General features: G+C 69.7%; 3 protein-coding genes across 5 annotated transcripts in view; 2 read left to right on the forward strand and 1 right to left on the reverse strand.

The window, feature by feature from the left end:
• The window catches only part of CORO7 (coronin 7), a 38,746-nt gene extending 35,714 nt beyond the window's left edge, over positions 1-3,032 (forward strand). For all 3 annotated transcript variants that reach the window (XM_037384747.1, XM_037384748.1, XM_037384749.1), the window contains 14 exons: positions 80-212; positions 301-476; positions 555-663; positions 765-851; positions 966-1,108; positions 1,205-1,309; positions 1,438-1,523; positions 1,600-1,741; positions 1,854-1,943; positions 2,044-2,160; positions 2,242-2,377; positions 2,483-2,574; positions 2,666-2,752; positions 2,835-3,032. In XM_037384747.1, coding sequence (XP_037240644.1) covers positions 80-212; positions 301-476; positions 555-663; positions 765-851; positions 966-1,108; positions 1,205-1,309; positions 1,438-1,523; positions 1,600-1,741; positions 1,854-1,943; positions 2,044-2,160; positions 2,242-2,377; positions 2,483-2,574; positions 2,666-2,752; positions 2,835-2,840 — 1,509 coding nt within the window. In that variant the 3' untranslated portion in view covers positions 2,841-3,032. The remainder of the gene's footprint in view (positions 1-79; positions 213-300; positions 477-554; positions 664-764; positions 852-965; positions 1,109-1,204; positions 1,310-1,437; positions 1,524-1,599; positions 1,742-1,853; positions 1,944-2,043; positions 2,161-2,241; positions 2,378-2,482; positions 2,575-2,665; positions 2,753-2,834) is intronic.
• A 187-nt stretch (positions 3,033-3,219) lies between these two features.
• On the forward strand, positions 3,220-5,840 carry PAM16 (presequence translocase associated motor 16). The gene is made up of 6 exons (XM_037384752.1): positions 3,220-3,329; positions 3,662-3,746; positions 4,319-4,458; positions 4,889-4,954; positions 5,095-5,225; positions 5,464-5,840. The coding sequence occupies exons 1-5, from the start codon at positions 3,327-3,329 to the stop codon at positions 5,179-5,181; spliced, it is 381 nt and encodes a 126-aa protein (XP_037240649.1). The 5' UTR covers positions 3,220-3,326; the 3' UTR covers positions 5,182-5,225; positions 5,464-5,840.
• GLIS2 (GLIS family zinc finger 2) lies at positions 5,681-14,627 on the reverse strand. Its single transcript, XM_037384751.1, has 6 exons — positions 14,331-14,627; positions 9,789-10,164; positions 9,333-9,509; positions 8,567-8,700; positions 8,185-8,303; positions 5,681-8,055 (listed from the first exon to the last, which is right to left on the reverse strand). The coding sequence occupies exons 2-6, from the start codon at positions 10,146-10,148 to the stop codon at positions 7,268-7,270; spliced, it is 1,578 nt and encodes a 525-aa protein (XP_037240648.1). The 5' UTR covers positions 10,149-10,164; positions 14,331-14,627; the 3' UTR covers positions 5,681-7,267.
• Between the last annotated feature and the right edge of the window lie 2,585 nt (positions 14,628-17,212).

Here is a 17,212-nt window from a genome sequence, read left to right on the forward strand (position 1 = left end):
CCGGGGGTGCCGAGGCATTGGGGGGCTCAGCAGGGCTGGGACACTGGCACCCCCTGCCCACCTGCTTTCCCTCCTGTAGGAGGGCAGTGGCTACTCCTCGCCATCCTCACTGGCCTCACCGGGCAGCGCCACCACCTCCCTCTCAGCCAGCACCGGCCCCTCTAGCGGCTTTGCCAGCAGCCCCAGCCAGAAGTCACTGCAGAGCATTTTGGGTGAGCGAGCGGTGCGGTGGGCTCGGTGTGCCCGGGGGGGCTGCGCTGGGGGGACCCGGGGCGCTCACCTGTACCCCGCCTGCACCAGGGCCCAGCTCCCGCTTCCGGCACGCGCAGGGCAGGGTGCTGCACCGCGACACCCACCTCACCAACCTGCGGGGGCTCAGCCTCACCACACCGGGCGAGTGCGACGGCTTCTGCGCCAACCACCAGCGCGTCGCCCTCCCCCTGCTCTCCGCCGGCGGGCAGATCGCCATCCTCGAGGTACCCCTGGCACGGCACAGTGGCCGGCGTGGCGCCAGCCGGTGCAGCGCAGGTGATGCCCCTGGCTCTCTCCCGCAGCTCTCCAAGCCTGGCCGTCTCCCTGACACGGCTGTGCCCACCATCCAGAACAGCGTGGCGGTGGCCGACCTCTCCTGGGACCCCTTTGACCCACGGCGCCTCGCTGTTGGTATGTGTGCCATCCCCTGGGGAGGGCACTGGGCTAGCCCCAAAGCACCAGGCATGCCAGATCGCCATATTAACCCCTGCCCATTCGTTCTGGTGCCGTAGCGGGTGAAGATGCCAAGATCCGGCTGTGGCGGATCCCTGAAGGAGGGCTGCGGGAGACACTGCAGGAGCCCGAAGTTGTCCTCCAAGGTGAGAGGCATGTGTGGAGGCACACCGAGCTCACCACGCTGGGGAAAAGCCAGCCCAGTGGTGTCCACATCCTGGCACAGGTGGGGATTTCCACGCATCACTCAACCTTACCAGGTCACACGGAGAAGATCTACTCCATCCGCTTCCACCCCGTGGCATCTGATGTCCTGGTTTCCTCCTCCTACGACATGACGGTACGGATCTGGGAGCTGAGCTCCGGGCGGGAAGCCTTGTGCCTGCGGGGACACGGCGATCAGGTAAGGGATGACACATGTGGGGACACCCGAGGGTTGTGTTTGGTCAGGCAGGGCACATGGGGCATACAAACACACACACAACATCCATCTCCCCAGATCTTCAGCCTGGCTTGGAGCCCTGATGGGAAGAAGCTGGCAACAGTGAGCAAAGATGGCCGGTTACGGCTGTATGAGCCCCGGCACAGCCCTCAGCCTCTACAGGTATGAGCACGGTAGTGGGGATGGGCTGGAGAGCTGGGGTGCAGGCAGGGACCTCTGCCCCCACCACGGGCACCTGCCTGCACCCCCAGCTCTCTCCAAGCAGGCAGGGTAACCTTCACCCCACACAGGAGGGTCCAGGTCCCGAAGGGAGCCGTGGAGCACGCCTGGTTTGGGTTTGCAGTGGCGACTACCTCCTGGTGTCTGGCTTTGATAGGTAAAGCAGGGGACACACACCGGGGCAGGGTTCCCCAAGGGACACTGTGCCCCCCCACATTGTCACCTCCTTGCAGCCGCAGTGAGAGGAGGATCCTCCTGTACCGGGCACAGGCTCTGCCTGAGGGACCCTTGTCTGTCCTTGGGCTTGACGTGGCCCCTTCCACCCTCCTGCCCTTCTATGATGAGGATACTGGTGTTGTGTTCCTCACTGGCAAGGTGAGGGCTTGCCCCCCCAAAAAACAGGGGGCTACCTGCCTACAGCACCCCAACAGTGCGGAGGGACCCTCTATGCACCCCACTGCCAGCTGCCATCTCACTTCATCCCCAGGGTGACACCAGAGTCTTCCTCTACGAGGTGACACCTGAGCCCCCCTATTTCCTCGAGTGTAACAGCTTCACCACCAATGAACCCCACAAGGTAAAGGGGGGGTCCTCCGGGGCCGTGCTGCCTGTCCCTGACCCCTCTGCCTGTGCTGCCAGACCCGTGGCAGGCCCTGCTCATGCTTCTGCCCCATCAGGGCTTTGTCTTCCTGCCCAAAACGGTGTGTGAGGTGCGGGAGGTGGAGTTCGCCCGAGCACTGCGCCTTGGGCAGAGCACTCTGGAGCCGGTGGCTTTCCATGTGCCACGCGTCAAGGTGGGTGGCAGGGCCAAGCCATGTTTTGGAGGGAGGGATAGGAAGCAGGGGACCCCTCCTCAGTGCCCCTTGCCCCTGCAGAAGGAGTATTTCCAGGATGATATCTACCCACCGACCCGTGTCTGGTGGGAGCCGGCCCTCAGCAGCAGCGCCTGGCTGGCAGGGCAGGATGGGCAGCAGCGCCATGCCAGCCTGCGGCCGGCCGACATGATGCCAGGTGGGTGCAGGGGCACAGGGTAAGGACCCCAGGCCCACGAAGACGGGTGTGTGGGTCAGCCGTGGGGCAAAGCCCTCCTGCCCTATGGCAACACCGCTCTCCCAGTGAGTGAGGCACCAAAAGAGGCTCCGGCGCGGAAGTTCGTCCCTGCGTCCGTGTACCTGGAGGAGAAGTCTGACGAGCAGAAGAAGGAGGAGGTGGGTGCTGGGGCACCCCGAGGCCACCCTGCTGGGGGCCTGGGCCGGGGGCAATGCCACCGGCCCACGGCTCTGCCCTGCCTCCCTGCAGCTCCTGAGTGCCATGGTGGCCCGGCTGGGCAACCGGGATGACCCACTGCCCCAGGACTCCTTCGAGGGGGTGGACGAGGATGAGTGGGTAGGTGTTGGGGGGGACACGACACACATGACCTCTGGGGTCACTCCGGCCATGCCCCTCACCCGCACCGGGCTTCTCACAGGACTAGGCCGGGCCTCCGCACCCGCCCGGGCTCGGCGGGGAGGATGAAGAGGAGGATCAGGAGCAGGAGCAGCAGCCGCAGGGCCGACCCAGCTGAGGGGAGGCACAACAAGGCCTAGGCCCAGGCGCTGCACCAGGCCAGGCAGCAGCCCCGGGCCCGACGCGGGCAGGCCCCGCTATTAAAGCCGCTGCACCAGCAGCCGTGTCCTGCCGTGATTGCGGGCCGGTGCCGGGGACACGTACACGGGACCGGGAGGGGACGGCAACAGGCCGCGAGGCGGGCCTCGCCCGCCGCCCGGATGAGGCCGCCCATTGCGCAGGCGCAGCGCCGGGCCCGCCGGGCCCTCCCGCTCGGCGCGGCCGCCAGGGGGCGCGGTGCCCGCCGAGGGAGGGCCGGTGTGGCCGCTCTGCGCCGCCGCCGCCGTCTCGGTGGCCGCCGCGACCTTCGCTCTCTGACCCCGTGACCGCGGGGGGCGGAAGCGGCGGCAGGGACATGGTGAGAGGGGACGGTGGAGGCGGCGGCGCCGGGACGAGGCCCGAGGGTGGAGGGACAGGGCTCGGGGCGGGGCCTGGGGCCCGGGGCGGGGCGAGGACGCCGGTTCTGGGGGGACAGGGCCTGGGGAGGGGGGAGCGGGCCGGGGCTGCGCCGAGCCACGGTGTGACAGCACCGGGGAGGGGCAGGGCCGGGCCCCGGGGGACAGGGGACGGGGAGGGGGGACCGGGTCGGGGCTGCGCAGGGCCCGAGGGGAGGTGCCAGGGCTTTGCCAGGGCTGGGGGCAGGGCCCGGGGCAGCTGTGACAGCGGGGTGACAGCAGGGTGTCCCCGCAGGCCAAGTACCTGGCGCAGATCATTCTGGTGGGGGCCCAGGTGGTCGGACGGGCCTTCATGCGGGCGCTGCGCCAGGAGTTCGCAGGTAGGAGCCGCGCTGCCGGCCCTGGCACGGGGATGCCACTCTGCGTGCAGAGTGTCCCCTGCCTTCCCCGGGCACCCCGCCGCTCCCGGCCCCGGGGCTGTGCCTGGAGGGGGCCCTTGCCTGGCTTGTCGCAGGGTGACGGTCAGCACCCATGTCCTGGTGCCAGCCTAGTGGCATTTCAGCTCGTCCCAGGCTCCTAGCAGCTGGACCCAGGCACCGGTATGGAGCCGGCACCACTGCCTGGCTCCAGGACATCCCAGCAGCCCCAAAGGGCGCAGCGGGATGGTCCTCTTGGACATGGTAGCCCCAGCCCTGCCTGCGAACAGCAGAGCTCGCTGTGGGCACTGACAGCAGACGGGTGCCCCCCCGAGTTCCTGCCACCTCCCCAGCACCGGGGACCTCTGCAGGTGACCCCCGTGGGCTGGAAGCAACGTGAGGAGGGCAGAGGAGTGAAACTGGGATCTGAGCACCTCAGAGCTCACGGGCTTTGATGCCTGGCCCCTGCCCAAGGCCTAGGGGTCCCCGGGGGGTGCAGCGCTGCGGGGACTCACACCCTCGGTGTCTCCGGGCAGCGAGCCGAGCAGCAGCAGACGCGCGAGGGCGCTCGGAGAGGCCCCAGTCCGCTGCCGCCTCCAGGATCATTGGCATCAGCCTCCAGGAAGCTCAGCAGATCCTCAATGTCTCAAACCTCAACCCAGAGGAGATCCAGAAGGTAGAGGGTCCTTCGGAGCTGGGAAGGGATGGTGCTGGCAGGGTCCTGCCCTCGCCACAGCTGCTGCCTGGCGTGGGGGTGACGACTGGTCCCTGCAGGAAGTGTGGGTGCTGTCCTGGGCCCAGTTAATCCCAGTTTGAGGTTTCCTTACCCTAGCTGGAGAAGCAGGCTGGCAGCCTGCGGGCATTAGCAGATTGCCAGGCATGGCCCCTGCGTTTGCCTGGCAGTGCTGCTCAAGGAAGGGGATGTGGTCTCCCCAGAGATGCCTGACCAGAAGTGTGGGGACCCACTGCAGGGTCGGGCAGAGCCAGCCATGTCCCCAAGGTCATGCTTGTCACCTCCAGCACCACTGCAAAGAGTGGGAGGCCACCGGGGTTCAGGCCAGGGAGGGTGGAGGAGGTAAATCTGATGGGGAGCTTCTCTTTGGCAGAACTACGACCACTTGTTCAAGGTGAATGACAAGTCGGTGGGCGGCTCCTTCTACCTGCAGTCGAAGGTGAGAAAGCACTGGCCCCCAGCACCTTCTCCTGCCTGGGATTTGGAGGAGGCAGAGCCTGAGTGTCACCTCGGGCAAGGGTGGGAGGGGTGGGGGCAGCCCCATCCCTCCGCGTCACCCGGTCCCTCCGTGTCCCTCAGGTGGTGAGAGCCAAGGAGCGACTGGATGAGGAGCTCCGCATCCAGGCCAAGGACGAGAAGGAGAAGGGGTGGAAGGCTGAGACGTGACTCCTGCCACCCCGCACCCCATGTCCCTCACCCTTAACTTATAGGTAGCCAATAAATGCCATGTCCCCCAGCACCTGGCCTGGTTGCTCTGTGCTCTGGGGAGAGGGGACTTGCCCGCCTCTGCCCACTGCTCCAGTGGGGATCAGCCCCTGTGAGGGGCTGGAGTTTGCTCTGGGGAGGAGGAGGGAGGCAGCTGGGGAAGAAGGGGTGTCCCCAAGGCACCGAGGGCTGCCAGGGCTCAAGTGGCACGCAGGGAGGCTGCAGAAGCTATTTTCTTGGCAGGTTCAGATGCTCTTGGCCTCTGGCTCTGTACCACGGGAGTGCTGTTACCCTTCTCCCACCACGGCAGGCAGCTGGGACAGCTGCTGGGTCGGGCTGAGGGGCTGTGGGGGGACGCTGCGGCTGCCCCCACCCGCGGCTTGCCCTGCAGACCCTGGCAGGGCTTCACTGGCACTGAGGCTGCGTGACTGGGAGGGCGGGGACCCACCATGACGTTCGGTAGAGCTGGCCATGCCCCCGAGGTCGCACCCATCATCTCCAGCACCCCTCTGTCCCCACCATGGGCTCCTCGCCACCACTGCCAGTCGCGGACTGAAACAGGAACTTACTTCAACTTCACTTTATTGTTTTCTTAATAAACTTCCTCTCCCCTGGACGAATATAGTGTTATAGTCGTTAGCTTATCTCTTACTTCTGCAGTCCTTAAACGCTATGCTAACAGCGATGGAGCCCAACAGGAGGAAAATAAAAACAACCCAGAAACTACGATAGAAAGGCACTTCGAGACCGTTAAAATACTGATGTCCTGGAATGTGCAACAACAAACCAACAAAGGAGCGAGGAGACGTACACTGGCCGGGGCGGCCTGGTCGATGACCCGCGGCCATGCCGGGGCTGTGGCAGCGCCGGGCAGCCGCTGCACCCCAGCCCGAGGAGGGTGAGGGCAGGGAGACCTGCTCCCCGCAGGGCACACGCAGCTGGGGGCTCCTTCCAGCGGGGAGGGAGAAGGACCGGGGAGGGCCCCACTGCCCTGGTTTGGAGAAAGCCATGGGCTGGGGGTCCTGCTCGGCAGCAGGAGGTACATGGGGACCCCCCCCTGCACGTGCTGGGAGAGGTGCTGAGCATGCTGCCCACTCCTGGCATGGCAGCAGCATCCTGCCTGCCCCAACGCTGCCCTGTGGCCTGGGGGGGGCTCACCTGGAAACATCCCTTCGGCATGTCCGGAGGAGCAGGTGCCCTGCCAGCTGGTGCCAACGCGCCACCGGCAGCAGCTCCGCTGGTGCCTGGAGTCCTGCCCGCGCTGCCCGCTGCCCGCATGCGCTCGCGGTACGTGGTTAGGTATGAACGTAGCTAAACAGGGTGGCTCTGCCCCGGCGCGGAGCCGGCACGGCGAGCAGCACACGCGGCCGTGTGCCTTGTCACGGGGAGGGCCGGGGAGGCGGCAGGGGATGAGGGTGGCCGCAGAGCGGGAGGGATGCAGTTGGGCACCGGGCCGGCATGTGCCCAGCCAGCTGGGCCTGGCGCAGAGGTGCAGTGGCCACGGCGCTGCCTGTGGCTGTGCCAGCCAGGCAGGATTGGATGGCACAGCCAGGCACAGCTCAGGGCTGTGGGAGCGGTTGGTCCCCGAGCTGTCACCCCTCTGTCCGCGTGGTGGGAGGCCGGGGGCTGTGGCCCCCCTAAACCGCCACTGGCGGTGCCAAGGCCTCGGGCAGGGAGACGCCAAGTCAGTGGCAGCAGATGAACCCAAGCGGGACCCTGGCAGAGCAGGGGGCTGGTCAAGAAATAAATAGCGGCGTATCCAGCTGCCCAGGCCAGGGGGGTGCAGGGGGAACCCCCGCCTTGTACCCCCCCACCTGCCCCAGGGCCACCCCTGGCACGGGGTTGCAGCTGGCTCCGGCCACTGAGGGATTATTGCTTTTCTCAGAAGAGTCTGTTCTTCTTTCGTGATGGTTAAAAGCACGAACGAGGCCCCACCGGGGCTGGGGGGGGCTGTGGAGGGGAGGAGGGGGTGAGACACCCCCCCCCATCCCTAGGGAGCGGGATCTGCCCGCCGGCCAGTGGCTGGCCGTGGGCATCGTCGGACCCCTCAATTCACGGCGGCGGGTTTGAGCAGCAGGGAGCCGGGGGGGATGAGCACCCAGCCGGGGGGCAGCGCCTCGGGGCTTCCCCCCGCACCGACTCCAGCCGAGAGGTCGAGCACGGCCCCCGGCAGCAGCGCCAGGCTCTCGGGGGGGGCCCGCGGCCGCCCCAGCTCCGTCCTTTCGCCCCTCTCCTTCCGACTCTCCGGCCCCTTGCCCACCTTGGGCGGCCGCCCCTCAGCCCCGCTGCCCTTCTCCCCCTCGGCCTTGGCCCCGCCGGCCAGCAGCGACATGATGGGCAGCCCCAGCCCCGCTGCGAAGGGCGAGGGCAGCAGCGGGCTCTTGGCCAAGTTCAAGGCGCCGCCGTTGAGCGGCAGGACGGGGCCCGGTGGAGCGGGCAGGGCACCCGCAGCCCCGCAGCCCAAGGCGCTGAGGTCGAGCGGTGCCGGCACCAAAGGGATGGGCAACGCCGGCAGCCCCGGCGGAGCGAAGAGGGCGGCGGGGTTGGGGATCACGAGCTGCGCCCCGTTAACGTAGGGCACCTCTGCTGAGCCCAGGGGCGTTTTGGGAGGCGGGTGGACCTTGAGCATCTCCGGGTGCTCGGGGGAGACAAAATGGCCGTGGGCTTTGATATGCTTGCGGAGGGAGCTGGGGTCGGTGTAGCGCTTGTGGCAGCCCGGCATCTTGCAGGAGTAGGGCTTCTCCACGTAGTGGGTGCGGGTGTGCTTGAAGCGGTCACTGGAGTTGGAGTAACGCTTGTTGCAGCCTTCGTAGGGGCAGATGTAGGGCTTCTCGCCTGCAGGACAGCACATCACCAGGTCTGCCGGAGGGCACAGCCAGCCCTGCTGGGTCCCCTGTGCCCCCCCACCCCCCCCCGCCCCAAGCCTCCCTGCTCCCCCAGACAAGCATGGCGGCCTGCGCTGACCTGTGTGAGAGCGGTTGTGGATTTTCAGGTTCTCCAGGCGCGAGAAGCTCTTGTTGCAGGTGGGACAGCGATGTGGCTTCTCGTTGGTGTGTGTCCGGATGTGGATCAGCATCTTGTACCTGCCAGCGTTGGGGGGACATCCCAGGGGAGGATCAGTCCTGGAGCCCTAGCACATCTCCTTGTCCCCATGCCCTGGCTATGAGGGGGGGACAGGGACATCCAGCGTGGTCATCCAGGCCCCCAGGACCTTGCAGCCAGAGGGCTGGCTGGCTGGATGGATGGATGGAGACCTCCCTCTGCACCGCCCCCAGTGCTGGGCTCCTGTCTCCCCATGGTAATTCAGAGCAGCCCCCTCCCGGTGCCCGGAGCCCCCCCTGCCCACCTGGCGTTGAAGCCCCTGCCGTGGCGGGCGCAGCCCTCCCAGTGGCAGCAGTAGCCCGCGTCCTTCTCAGGTTTGACATGGAAGTCGTTGACGTGGTCCACCAGGTCTTGCAGGAGATCAAAGAACTGGTTGCACTGTGGGCAGGAGGCCGGGGGTGAGGTGACCTGGTGGGGGGAGCACCAGGGGGGGCCAGGACACCCACCAGGGCCAGCCCCTGCCTCTCACCCCCCCAGCTCCCACCCGTATCCCATGCGCAGCAGCACCAGCATCTGGGGACATGGAAACAGCCCTTTGAATGATGCCCCCCAGCCCCGTGTCACCCCCCAGCATCTCTGCACAGCCCCCAGCTTCCCATCGCCCCCCCTCCAGCCCCAAACTGTCCCTGCTTGTCCCCTCCAGCCTCACACAGCCCCCCCACCAGCCCCATAAAGCTCTGCCATGGCCTTCTAGCCCCACATGCCCCTGTGTGCCCCCATGCCAGCCCTTTATACCCACCCCCAGCCCCATAAAGCATCTGGACGACCCCACCCCCACATCAAATCCCCAGCTCCACATCACCCCCACATTCCACCCCCCCCCAGCCCCAGAGCTCTGCCATGGCCTTCCAACCCTGCATCCCTTCTCCAGCTCCAAAATGCCCCTGTGTGGGACCCCCCACTTCCCCCCCCCCAACTCTTGCAATGCCCCTGTGCTGTCTCCAAGCCCCCCATCATGATCCCCAGCGCCACAAAACTTCCACACAGCCCCCCCTGCCCCCCCCGCTGACCTTGGACCAGCGGCAGACAAGCTGCTTGGGCAGAGGCAGCTCGGGGGGGAGGCGTTTCTCCTTGCTGGGGGGCAGGAAGGCGGTGGGGGGCAGATGCAGGGCCCCTCCTGCCCCCAGAGGCAGGAAGAACTGGAAGGAGCTGGGGAGGCCATCGATGTAGCGCAGGGACTGGAAATCCTGGAACAGAGACGGAGGGGAGGGGGTGGTGGGGGATGGATAGAGACCCCAGAACCACCCATAGCTCCCCCTCAGGAACCACCCTGGGGATGCCACTGGGGTCGAGGGGCACAGAGGGGGCCAGACAGGACACTGGCCCCAAAGCGTATGTACACACGGCGGTAGGGGGGCTGCGTCACCGGCAGCACCAGGCACGCTGCCAAGGTCAGGAGCGCTGTCCCAGGCACAGTCCCCACTGCTGGGGACACCTCACAGGGTGGGGGGCACAGCCGTACTTACGTGGGGGGTGAGGGGACCTGGCAGGTCCCCGCTGCCCTGGCGCTCGGGGGAGAGCGAGGCGCTGCCAGCCGGAGACTCCCCACCAGAGCGGGGCGAGAGGCTGAGGTCCACCACCGGCGCTGTGGAAAATCGCCCGTCCTGTGCCTCCACCAGCCTGGAATGCGCCAGAAGACCAGGGGATGGCGAGGCCGGCATGGCCCGGCGACCCCCCCGGCTCCCCCCTCGGCCATCCCCGGCCGGCGGGGTGTCTGGGCGCTGGGGAGCACGGGGTCGGAGACCAGGGGGACCCCGCTTCTCCCGGGCCGCTCGCAGCTTGGAGATGCTCAGCTTGAGGTCCAGTGGCTCCTCCAACGAATGCATGGTGCCAGGGCGGGCGCTGCAGGGGACACACAGGGGTCACCGTGGGGATGGGGGGCACTGGTGCCACTTGAAGCATCGCCCCATCCCAGCCCCATGGCGATGCCCATCTCTGCTCTGGGCCGGAGGCCGAGCAGGCGCTGGTGACTGTGGTGCTGGCAATGGGGACTGTGCCGTCCCTTCCGACCACCCTGCTGCGGCCCCCTCCTGCAGCGGGCAAAGGGCAGGGCAAGGCACAGGGGGGCCCCCAGCGGCCCCTCGGTGTCCCCATAGCGTCCTCCCTGCGTCGCCAACCCCGGGGCCGGCGCAGCCCCTTGGCCGATGACCAAACCTTGCCAAGGACTGCCAAGTCTCCCGGGCACCGGCGGCCCCGGAGCTGCGGTGTCCCCGTTCCGCACCCCCGGCGTCCATCCGTCCATCCCCACGGGCCTGCCCCAGCCAGGCCTTTCCCAGCGGCAGGGGCGGGCGGTGGCGGCCACCAGCCCGGCAGTGACCCGGGCGGCCAAGCCCGCTGGCCCCAGCCCCGGAGGCGGCAGAGCTTCCTCCCCCGCCGGGGCCCCTTCCCCGCCGGCCAACGCTGCTGCCTGCCGGGGCCGGGCAGGGGCTGCCTGCCGCATGGCGCGGCACGGCCTGGCATGGCACGGTGTGGCATGGCCCGGCACGGCGTGGCATGGCCTGGCACGGCATGGCGTGGCACAGTGTGGTGCGGCACAGTGCAGCATGGCACAGCGTGGCACGGCACGGCACAGTCAGCAAGGGCGCGGCCTGCAAGCACCCCCCACTTCCCAGGACATAAAGGGGGACCCTGACCCCCCCTAGTGCCACTGTCCCCAGGGTGACAGCTCCACGGCACCAACCCACCCTGTGTCCCCGCTGATCGCCCCCCACCTCGGCTCAGCGGCCACACGTGCAGCAGCAGCCGAGAACGGGCAGCTCAGCGCAGGAGTGAGCGCCCCAGCCTGAGCCACCAGCACGGATCCGGTCCCCTGCCTGTGGGCCGCCCCCCCGGCCACCCGCATTGCCCAGGGCAGGGTGGGGGCAGCCGAGGGGCCATGCTGGGGGGCACTGCGCACCCAGTACACGTGGCAGTGGGGGCCCCCCCATCCCCACCCCACCCCGGGGGGCCCGGCCCCCGCCCTGCCGGCAGGGCCCCCCTGCGCTGGCGGGGGTCCAGCCCAGCTCAGACGCTGAGGAATGCGGAGGAGCTGCGGGGGGCTGGGGGCCTGGCTGGCGGGGCAGGGGACCCCCCGCCTGCACCCCCCTACGGCATCGGTGCCCCCAGCCTGCCCATGGGGCTGGCCCCATTGGGGGACCCCTGTCCCAAGTTCCCATGGTGCCCCATAGCAGGCTCCCCTGCCCTGCAGGGGGGCTATATCCCTAAGCCCCCCCCCCAGTGGCCATGGGGCCTGCCCCATAGTGGGGGTCCCTCCTCTCCAATGGGGGGGAGGGTCCCCTGGCTGAGCCTCCACCTCCTCCCATAGCTGTGGGGCCTGCCCCATAGCAGGGTCCCATGCCCTGTGGCAGAGCCACCCTCCTGTGTGCCCACAGCCATGCGGGCTGCCCCGCAGCGGGGGTCCCAGCCCACCGGGGGTCCTCACCCTGTACCCACAGCCGGACCTGCCCCACAGGGTGTCCCCACCCAGAGCCCCCCCGTGGCTCTGAGGCTCTGGCCACCCGCCACGTGCCCCACAGCCCGGTGGCACAGCTTGAGGACAGAGGGACGGGGGCAGGACCCCACAGCCAGGGGGCTGGGGCAGCTGGGGCGGGACCCCCCCCCCCACGCAAGCGGGACAGCACTCTGGCAGCCCCCCAAAGGTGGGGGCCACGCAGGGGGCTGGACCAGGCATCGGGGCCGGTTGCCCCAGGGTGGCCCTGTCCCCACATCCCTAGGGTCCTGCGTCCGGGGGGTGGCGGCGCAGGCGGGGGCGCAGGCCGGCCGGGCGGGGCGGGTGGGAAGGGGCCTCCAGCCGCTGACGCCATGGCTCCCGGCGCGGCCGCGGGCGGGCGGGCAGGCGGCTGCCAAACCACGCGGCCGCCGGGGCTCCTGGGAACCGGCCCCGCTCGGGCGGGGGGGGGGGGCCGCGCCGGGCGGGGGGCGCGGGGACGAGCCCCCACGGTGGCCTGGCTGCCCGCCCCGGCACCTGCGGCCCCCGCGTGAGGCCCCTGCTCCCCCCCCCCCGGCCTCTCCTGCCCGCGCCAGGCGCTGCCAGCCCGGCTTCCCCTCCGGCCGCCCAGCAAGCCCCCCCCACACCGCACCAGTTCAAACCAGTCCAACGCGGCACTGGACCCAGGGGCTTCCCAGTCCAGGCGGGGGCCACTAGGACAGAGCCTAGGCATTGGGGGACACCCCTCCACCCACCCCCAGCTGAGCTGAGGTCCCCCGAGACCCCCCCCCCCCCGCTACCCAGCACGGCTGGGGGACCCGGGGTGACCCCAGTGCAGCTGGCGGGGTGCCAGGTCTCCGGGCCACCCCGCTGCTGGCATGGCCGCGTTGTCACCCCCCACAGCCCCCACCCCACAGCCCCAGCTGCGGCACAAAACCCACCAGGAATAGCGCGAGCTGGGGGGGCTGCGGGGCAGAGACTTCCCGGTGGCACAGTGGGCTTGGCGATGGCAAGGGATGCCAAGGCCAGGCCTGCGCCACCCCAGGGGCGATGGTGACCCCAGGCGCAGTGCCAGCACTGTGGGCAGGCAGAGCTCGCCCCCCCCCTCGCCGTGGTGGCACTTGGCAGGGCTGGCAGCGGCATGCTGGCACCGCCGCAAAGGTCGGGCAGCCCTGGGAGCCCCCCCCGCCATGCCGGGGTGGTGTGGGTGGGTTGGCAGAACCCAGCCCCACTGCCAGGCTCTGTGCCGCCGCTGCTGCCCCGGTCACCGTGCCCACAGATGGTGGCAGGAGGAGATGGGCCACCGTGGGACCCACTTGCCCACCTTGTCCCACTGTGGGCAGCACTAGCACTGCTACCCCTCAGTGGAGCCCAGGGGGCCACATCCTGCTGGTGGTTCTGGCTTGTCACCAACCCCCCAGCACCCACCACCCCATGACACCCAGGCTGGTAACTGTCCCCAGGAGTGGCTGTGGCCCTGGTCCCTGAGCCAAGCTGGTACCGTGGTCCCCCCTTCCTGGGTGCGTGGCGGCTGTGGGGATCCCAGTGGGGGGCTGAGGCCAGCCCGCTCCCCCTGTGGGATAGCCCCACGGCAGGGCCACCAGCAGCACACACCCTGCCACCTCTGCCTGGGGACGCAGCCGGGCCATGCAGGGACAGGAGCTGGGCTGGTCCCCTGTCACCCAGCAGATTGGACCCTGGGGCGCGGCAGCAGCACGGGGCTGGGGGACACACAGGGACCCCGGATTACGGGGACGTGGTAACAGCAGGGTGACACAAAGGTGCTGGGAAGAGGAGGTGGCCACTTGCAGAGGGGTTTCTCCAGGTGGGGCAGGGGATGAGCCCCTGCAGCAGCGCCTGGGGACAAGCTGTGGCAGCCCTCGGCCCCTGCTGCTGGCACCTCAGGGAGGGGGTCACCCCAGCCGACTCCCCAAGCCCCCTCCGTGCCAGCGCAGCCTGGGCTCTGCCACCCCACGCCTCGGCCCCCCGAGGGCCGCCAGCCCCCCATGACGGGCACCAGGGGGTGAGCAGTGGCCCCCGGCCGAAGCCCCCCCCCCCCCCCCGCTTTGCCCTCCCCGCGCGGTGGGGACACACCGGTGGGTCCCCGGGGGTGGCCGCAGCCGGGCAGAGCCACCGAGCACGTCCCGCCGCAGCCCCCGCCCCACGGCCAAGGTCAGGACACCGGCCCCGGGCGCGGGGGAACCACGGGTGACAGGCACCCCCCTGGCACCCACTGGGCAGTGCTGGGGGTCCTCTTCCCCCACCCACCCCGCGTACCCCCCCGGGGAGCCCCTCGCCCCGGCCGCCCTCCCCTCACTCCCCTCCTGCGCCCCGGGGCTGCAGCGGGGCCACGTCCGTGCGCGCCCCCCCCGCGCTGCCCGCGGCGGGGGGGCTGCAGGTGCCGAGCCAAGGGACCCCCCCGCACCCCCCGGGCAGGGGCCCCCGCGGGGCGGGGAAGGGGCTTCCCAAGGAGGCTGTTGTTCACCCGCCCCCCGCGGTGGCAGCATCCTCATCCTCCTTCTCTCCCCCACCCCGGGCGCGGCGGCGCGACAAAGCGCCGGTCCCCGGTGCGCGATCGTACCTGCGGCGGGGGCTCAGCGCCGGCGGCGGGCGGGGAGCGGGGCGGGGAGCGGGGCTTGGCGGAGCGGGCCCCCCCGCTGCCGGGCCGCCGGGCCGCTCCGCCACATCTGCAGGGGCTGGGGGCGGGGGCGGCGGCGGGGCTCTGCGCCCCCCCCCTCCCCGGTCCCCCCGGGCGGCGGCGGCGGAGGGCGGCGGCGGGGCGGGGGCTCTGCCCGCCGTGATTTATGGCCGCCCCGCACCGACCGGCCCGGCCCCGGCTGCGGGCGGGAGCTGGGCGGGGGCCGGGGCCCGGCCCCTCCCCGCCGCGGGGGGCACCGGGGGGCACCGGGGGGAGCCCCGCCCCGTGGGGGGGACGGGACGGGGGCGCGCGCGGACACGCGGGGACACCCCCCCCCGCGCGCGCGCTCCCCCCCGCGCAAGGTCACTGGGGCGCTGCGGCAGAGCCGAGGCCCCCCCGGGTGTGTCCCTGTCCCCCCCTCGGGGACGTGGCGGGGCGGGGGGGGACCCCCGCGGTGGCGGCGCAGGAAGCGGGGGGCGGCGCCCACCAGAGCGCCCCCCCCTGCCCCGCACCGGGGACTACGGGTGGCGGGGTACACCGGGGTGGGGGGGATCCCCCTCCCCGCAGGAGCGGTGCCGCCCGCCCGCCCGCCGCGTGACGTCACAGAGCGCGGCTGGCGTCACGCCTGGCGGGGGCCTCCGCATGACGTCACCCCCGGGGGGGTTGTCCCGGGGCGCCGGGGCCGCGGCTCCTTCCGGCGGCAGGATGTGGCGGGGCCGGCCCGGATGCTGCAGCCCTCACCGGGGGGGGATCTCCCTCCCCGGGGCCCGCGGGGGGGCACCGGCCCAGCGGGTGGCCGCGGCACGCCCCCCCCGCGGGTGGTCGGCGGGGGGGGGCGCAGCTGGGGTGTCCCCGCCGCCAGAGGGGGGACATGGGGGGGCAGCGCTGTCCCACACCGTTGGCCGGGGTTACATCCCCCTGTGGGTTATTTTTTGGGGGGACGCTCCCCCCACTGCTGTGTCCCTGACACCCCTCCCACAAAAGGGGGGTGACACGTGGGGGGGGGCGCGGCACTGTCCCACGCGGTTGGGCGAAGCCACACCCCACCCGTGTGGTTTTTTTTTTGGGGGGGGGAGATGCAGCAACTGTGCCCCCAACAGCCCCCCCCAAATGGGGGCAGACGCGGGGGGCACCACTGACCCACGCAGGTGGCTGCAATCACACCCCACCCGTGGGTTTACTGGGGGGGGGGAGCTGCTGTCCCCCCGGCGGTGCCCCCCTCCTCCCTGGGCTGGTGGCCGCGGGGCCGCTGCCACTTTTCCATCACGTTTTCCCTTTTTTGAGGTTTTTCCCCCCAAAACGGTCGGGGGGGAGGAGACCCCGCTGTCTCTGCTCCCCCCAAACCTACCAACGGGCTGAGCTGCATCTTGGGGGGGTGTGTGTGTGTTGTGTGAAAGCTGGGGGGGGTTGTGTGTGACTGCGAAGCCCCCCATGGCGGTGGTGGCCCTGGTGGGGATCTGTGGTGACACTGGGGTGGCTCGATGTTCCCCGCCTGGCTTCCCTGTGGGCCACTGGCACCATGTCCCCCCAGATGGGGGCCATGGCTTCCCCCGGGACGCCCCCTCCCCTGCACACACAGGCAGGGGGCCGGCAGGGACAGCCACCAGCACAATTTTGGGGACCCCCCTGGCTTGGCAGCGGAATGGGGCGCTGTGGGGCTGGTGGGGAAGCACAGACTGGGGGTCCCTGTGCTCCCCCGCCCCGCTCCTGGCCCCAGCCAGCCAGGGGTGGCCATAGTGGGGGGAGGGATGGGCAGGGGGCCTGCGGGCAGGGACAGGCGGAACCTGTCCTGCCAGCTCCGAAGGGCTGGGGGCTTGGTGGGGGGGCACCCACCCGGCTGTGCAAGGCCATCTCGGCCCCCCTGCGCCCCCTGTGCTTTGCCCCCCGCAGGCAGTGCTGGAGGGGCTTTAGGTGCAGGTGCGGGGAGGTCACCTGGCCCCTGCGATGTCTGCGGGTTCCCCTGGGGTCCTGCACAGCCTTTGCTGGTGCTGGGCGCCCCCACAGCCCCTGCCAGCCACGTCACTCCCAAACCCCTGAGCCCCCTGGCAGCCCCGCGGCTGCTGTGAACCCCCCTGGTGCCTGGCAGCCCCCAAAATCTCCTGTGACACCCCTGCCCCCCAGCAGCCCCCGGCCCTGTCCCCGAGCCCTGCTGGCACACTATGGGGCAGAGCCATGGGGCGGAGGGAATGGGGGCTGGCGGGTCCTGTGGGAACCGGGTGGGATGGGACAGGATGGGATGGGTTGAGGTGGGATGGGGTAGGGTGGGATGGAATGGGATGGGCTGGGATGACACAGGATGGGAGGGAGTGAGGTGGGATGGGATAGGTTGGGATGGGATACAGTAGGATGGGATGGGACGGGACGGGCATAGGATCAGGTGGGGTGGAACAGGATGGGACAAGGTCAGGCCAGGATGGGGTAGGATAGGATGGGATGGAATAATATAGGATGCAGCAGGACAAGATGGGATGGGGTAGGACAGGATGGTATGGGATAGGCTGTGATGGAAATATGGCAGGATAGGATGGGATAGTGTGGGATACAATGGGATGGGACAGGATCAGATGAGGTTGGACAGGATGGCACAGGATAGGATGGGGACAGGATGGAATGGGGCAGGATAAGGTGGCACAGGATGGGATGGAACAGGATAGGATGCAATGGGGACAAGACAGGTCGAGACAGGATGGTGTAGGATAGGATGGGATGCTATAAGGAAGGATAGGATAGTATGGGATGGGGATAGGGCAGGATGAGATAGGACAGGATAGGGATAAGGCAGGATAGGATGGGAACAGGACAGCGTGGGATGGGACAGGATCAGA

The sequence above is a fragment of the Falco rusticolus genome, chromosome 4, assembly GCF_015220075.1.
Source record: "Falco rusticolus isolate bFalRus1 chromosome 4, bFalRus1.pri, whole genome shotgun sequence".
Lineage (NCBI taxonomy): Eukaryota > Metazoa > Chordata > Aves > Falconiformes > Falconidae > Falco > Falco rusticolus.

What these genes read in the sequence shown, in the direction of transcription:
- GLIS2 (XM_037384751.1), bottom strand. Translation starts at nt 10,148, where the DNA reads ATGCATTCGTTGGAGGAGCCACTGGACCTCAAGCTGAGCATCTCCAAG. An exon ending in CAGGTCCCCTCACCCCCCAC is followed by an intron (nt 9,510 to 9,788) that starts GTAAGTACGGCT and finishes TCTCTGTTCCAG; the next exon opens with GATTTCCAGTCCCTGCGCTA. An exon ending in CCACAACCGCTCTCACACAG is followed by an intron (nt 8,056 to 8,184) that starts GTCAGCGCAGGC and finishes GCTGTCCTGCAG; the next exon opens with GCGAGAAGCCCTACATCTGC.
- PAM16 (XM_037384752.1), top strand. An exon ending in GCTGCGCCAGGAGTTCGCAG is followed by an intron (nt 3,747 to 4,318) that starts GTAGGAGCCGCG and finishes GTCTCCGGGCAG; the next exon opens with CGAGCCGAGCAGCAGCAGAC. An exon ending in ACCCAGAGGAGATCCAGAAG is followed by an intron (nt 4,459 to 4,888) that starts GTAGAGGGTCCT and finishes TCTCTTTGGCAG; the next exon opens with AACTACGACCACTTGTTCAA.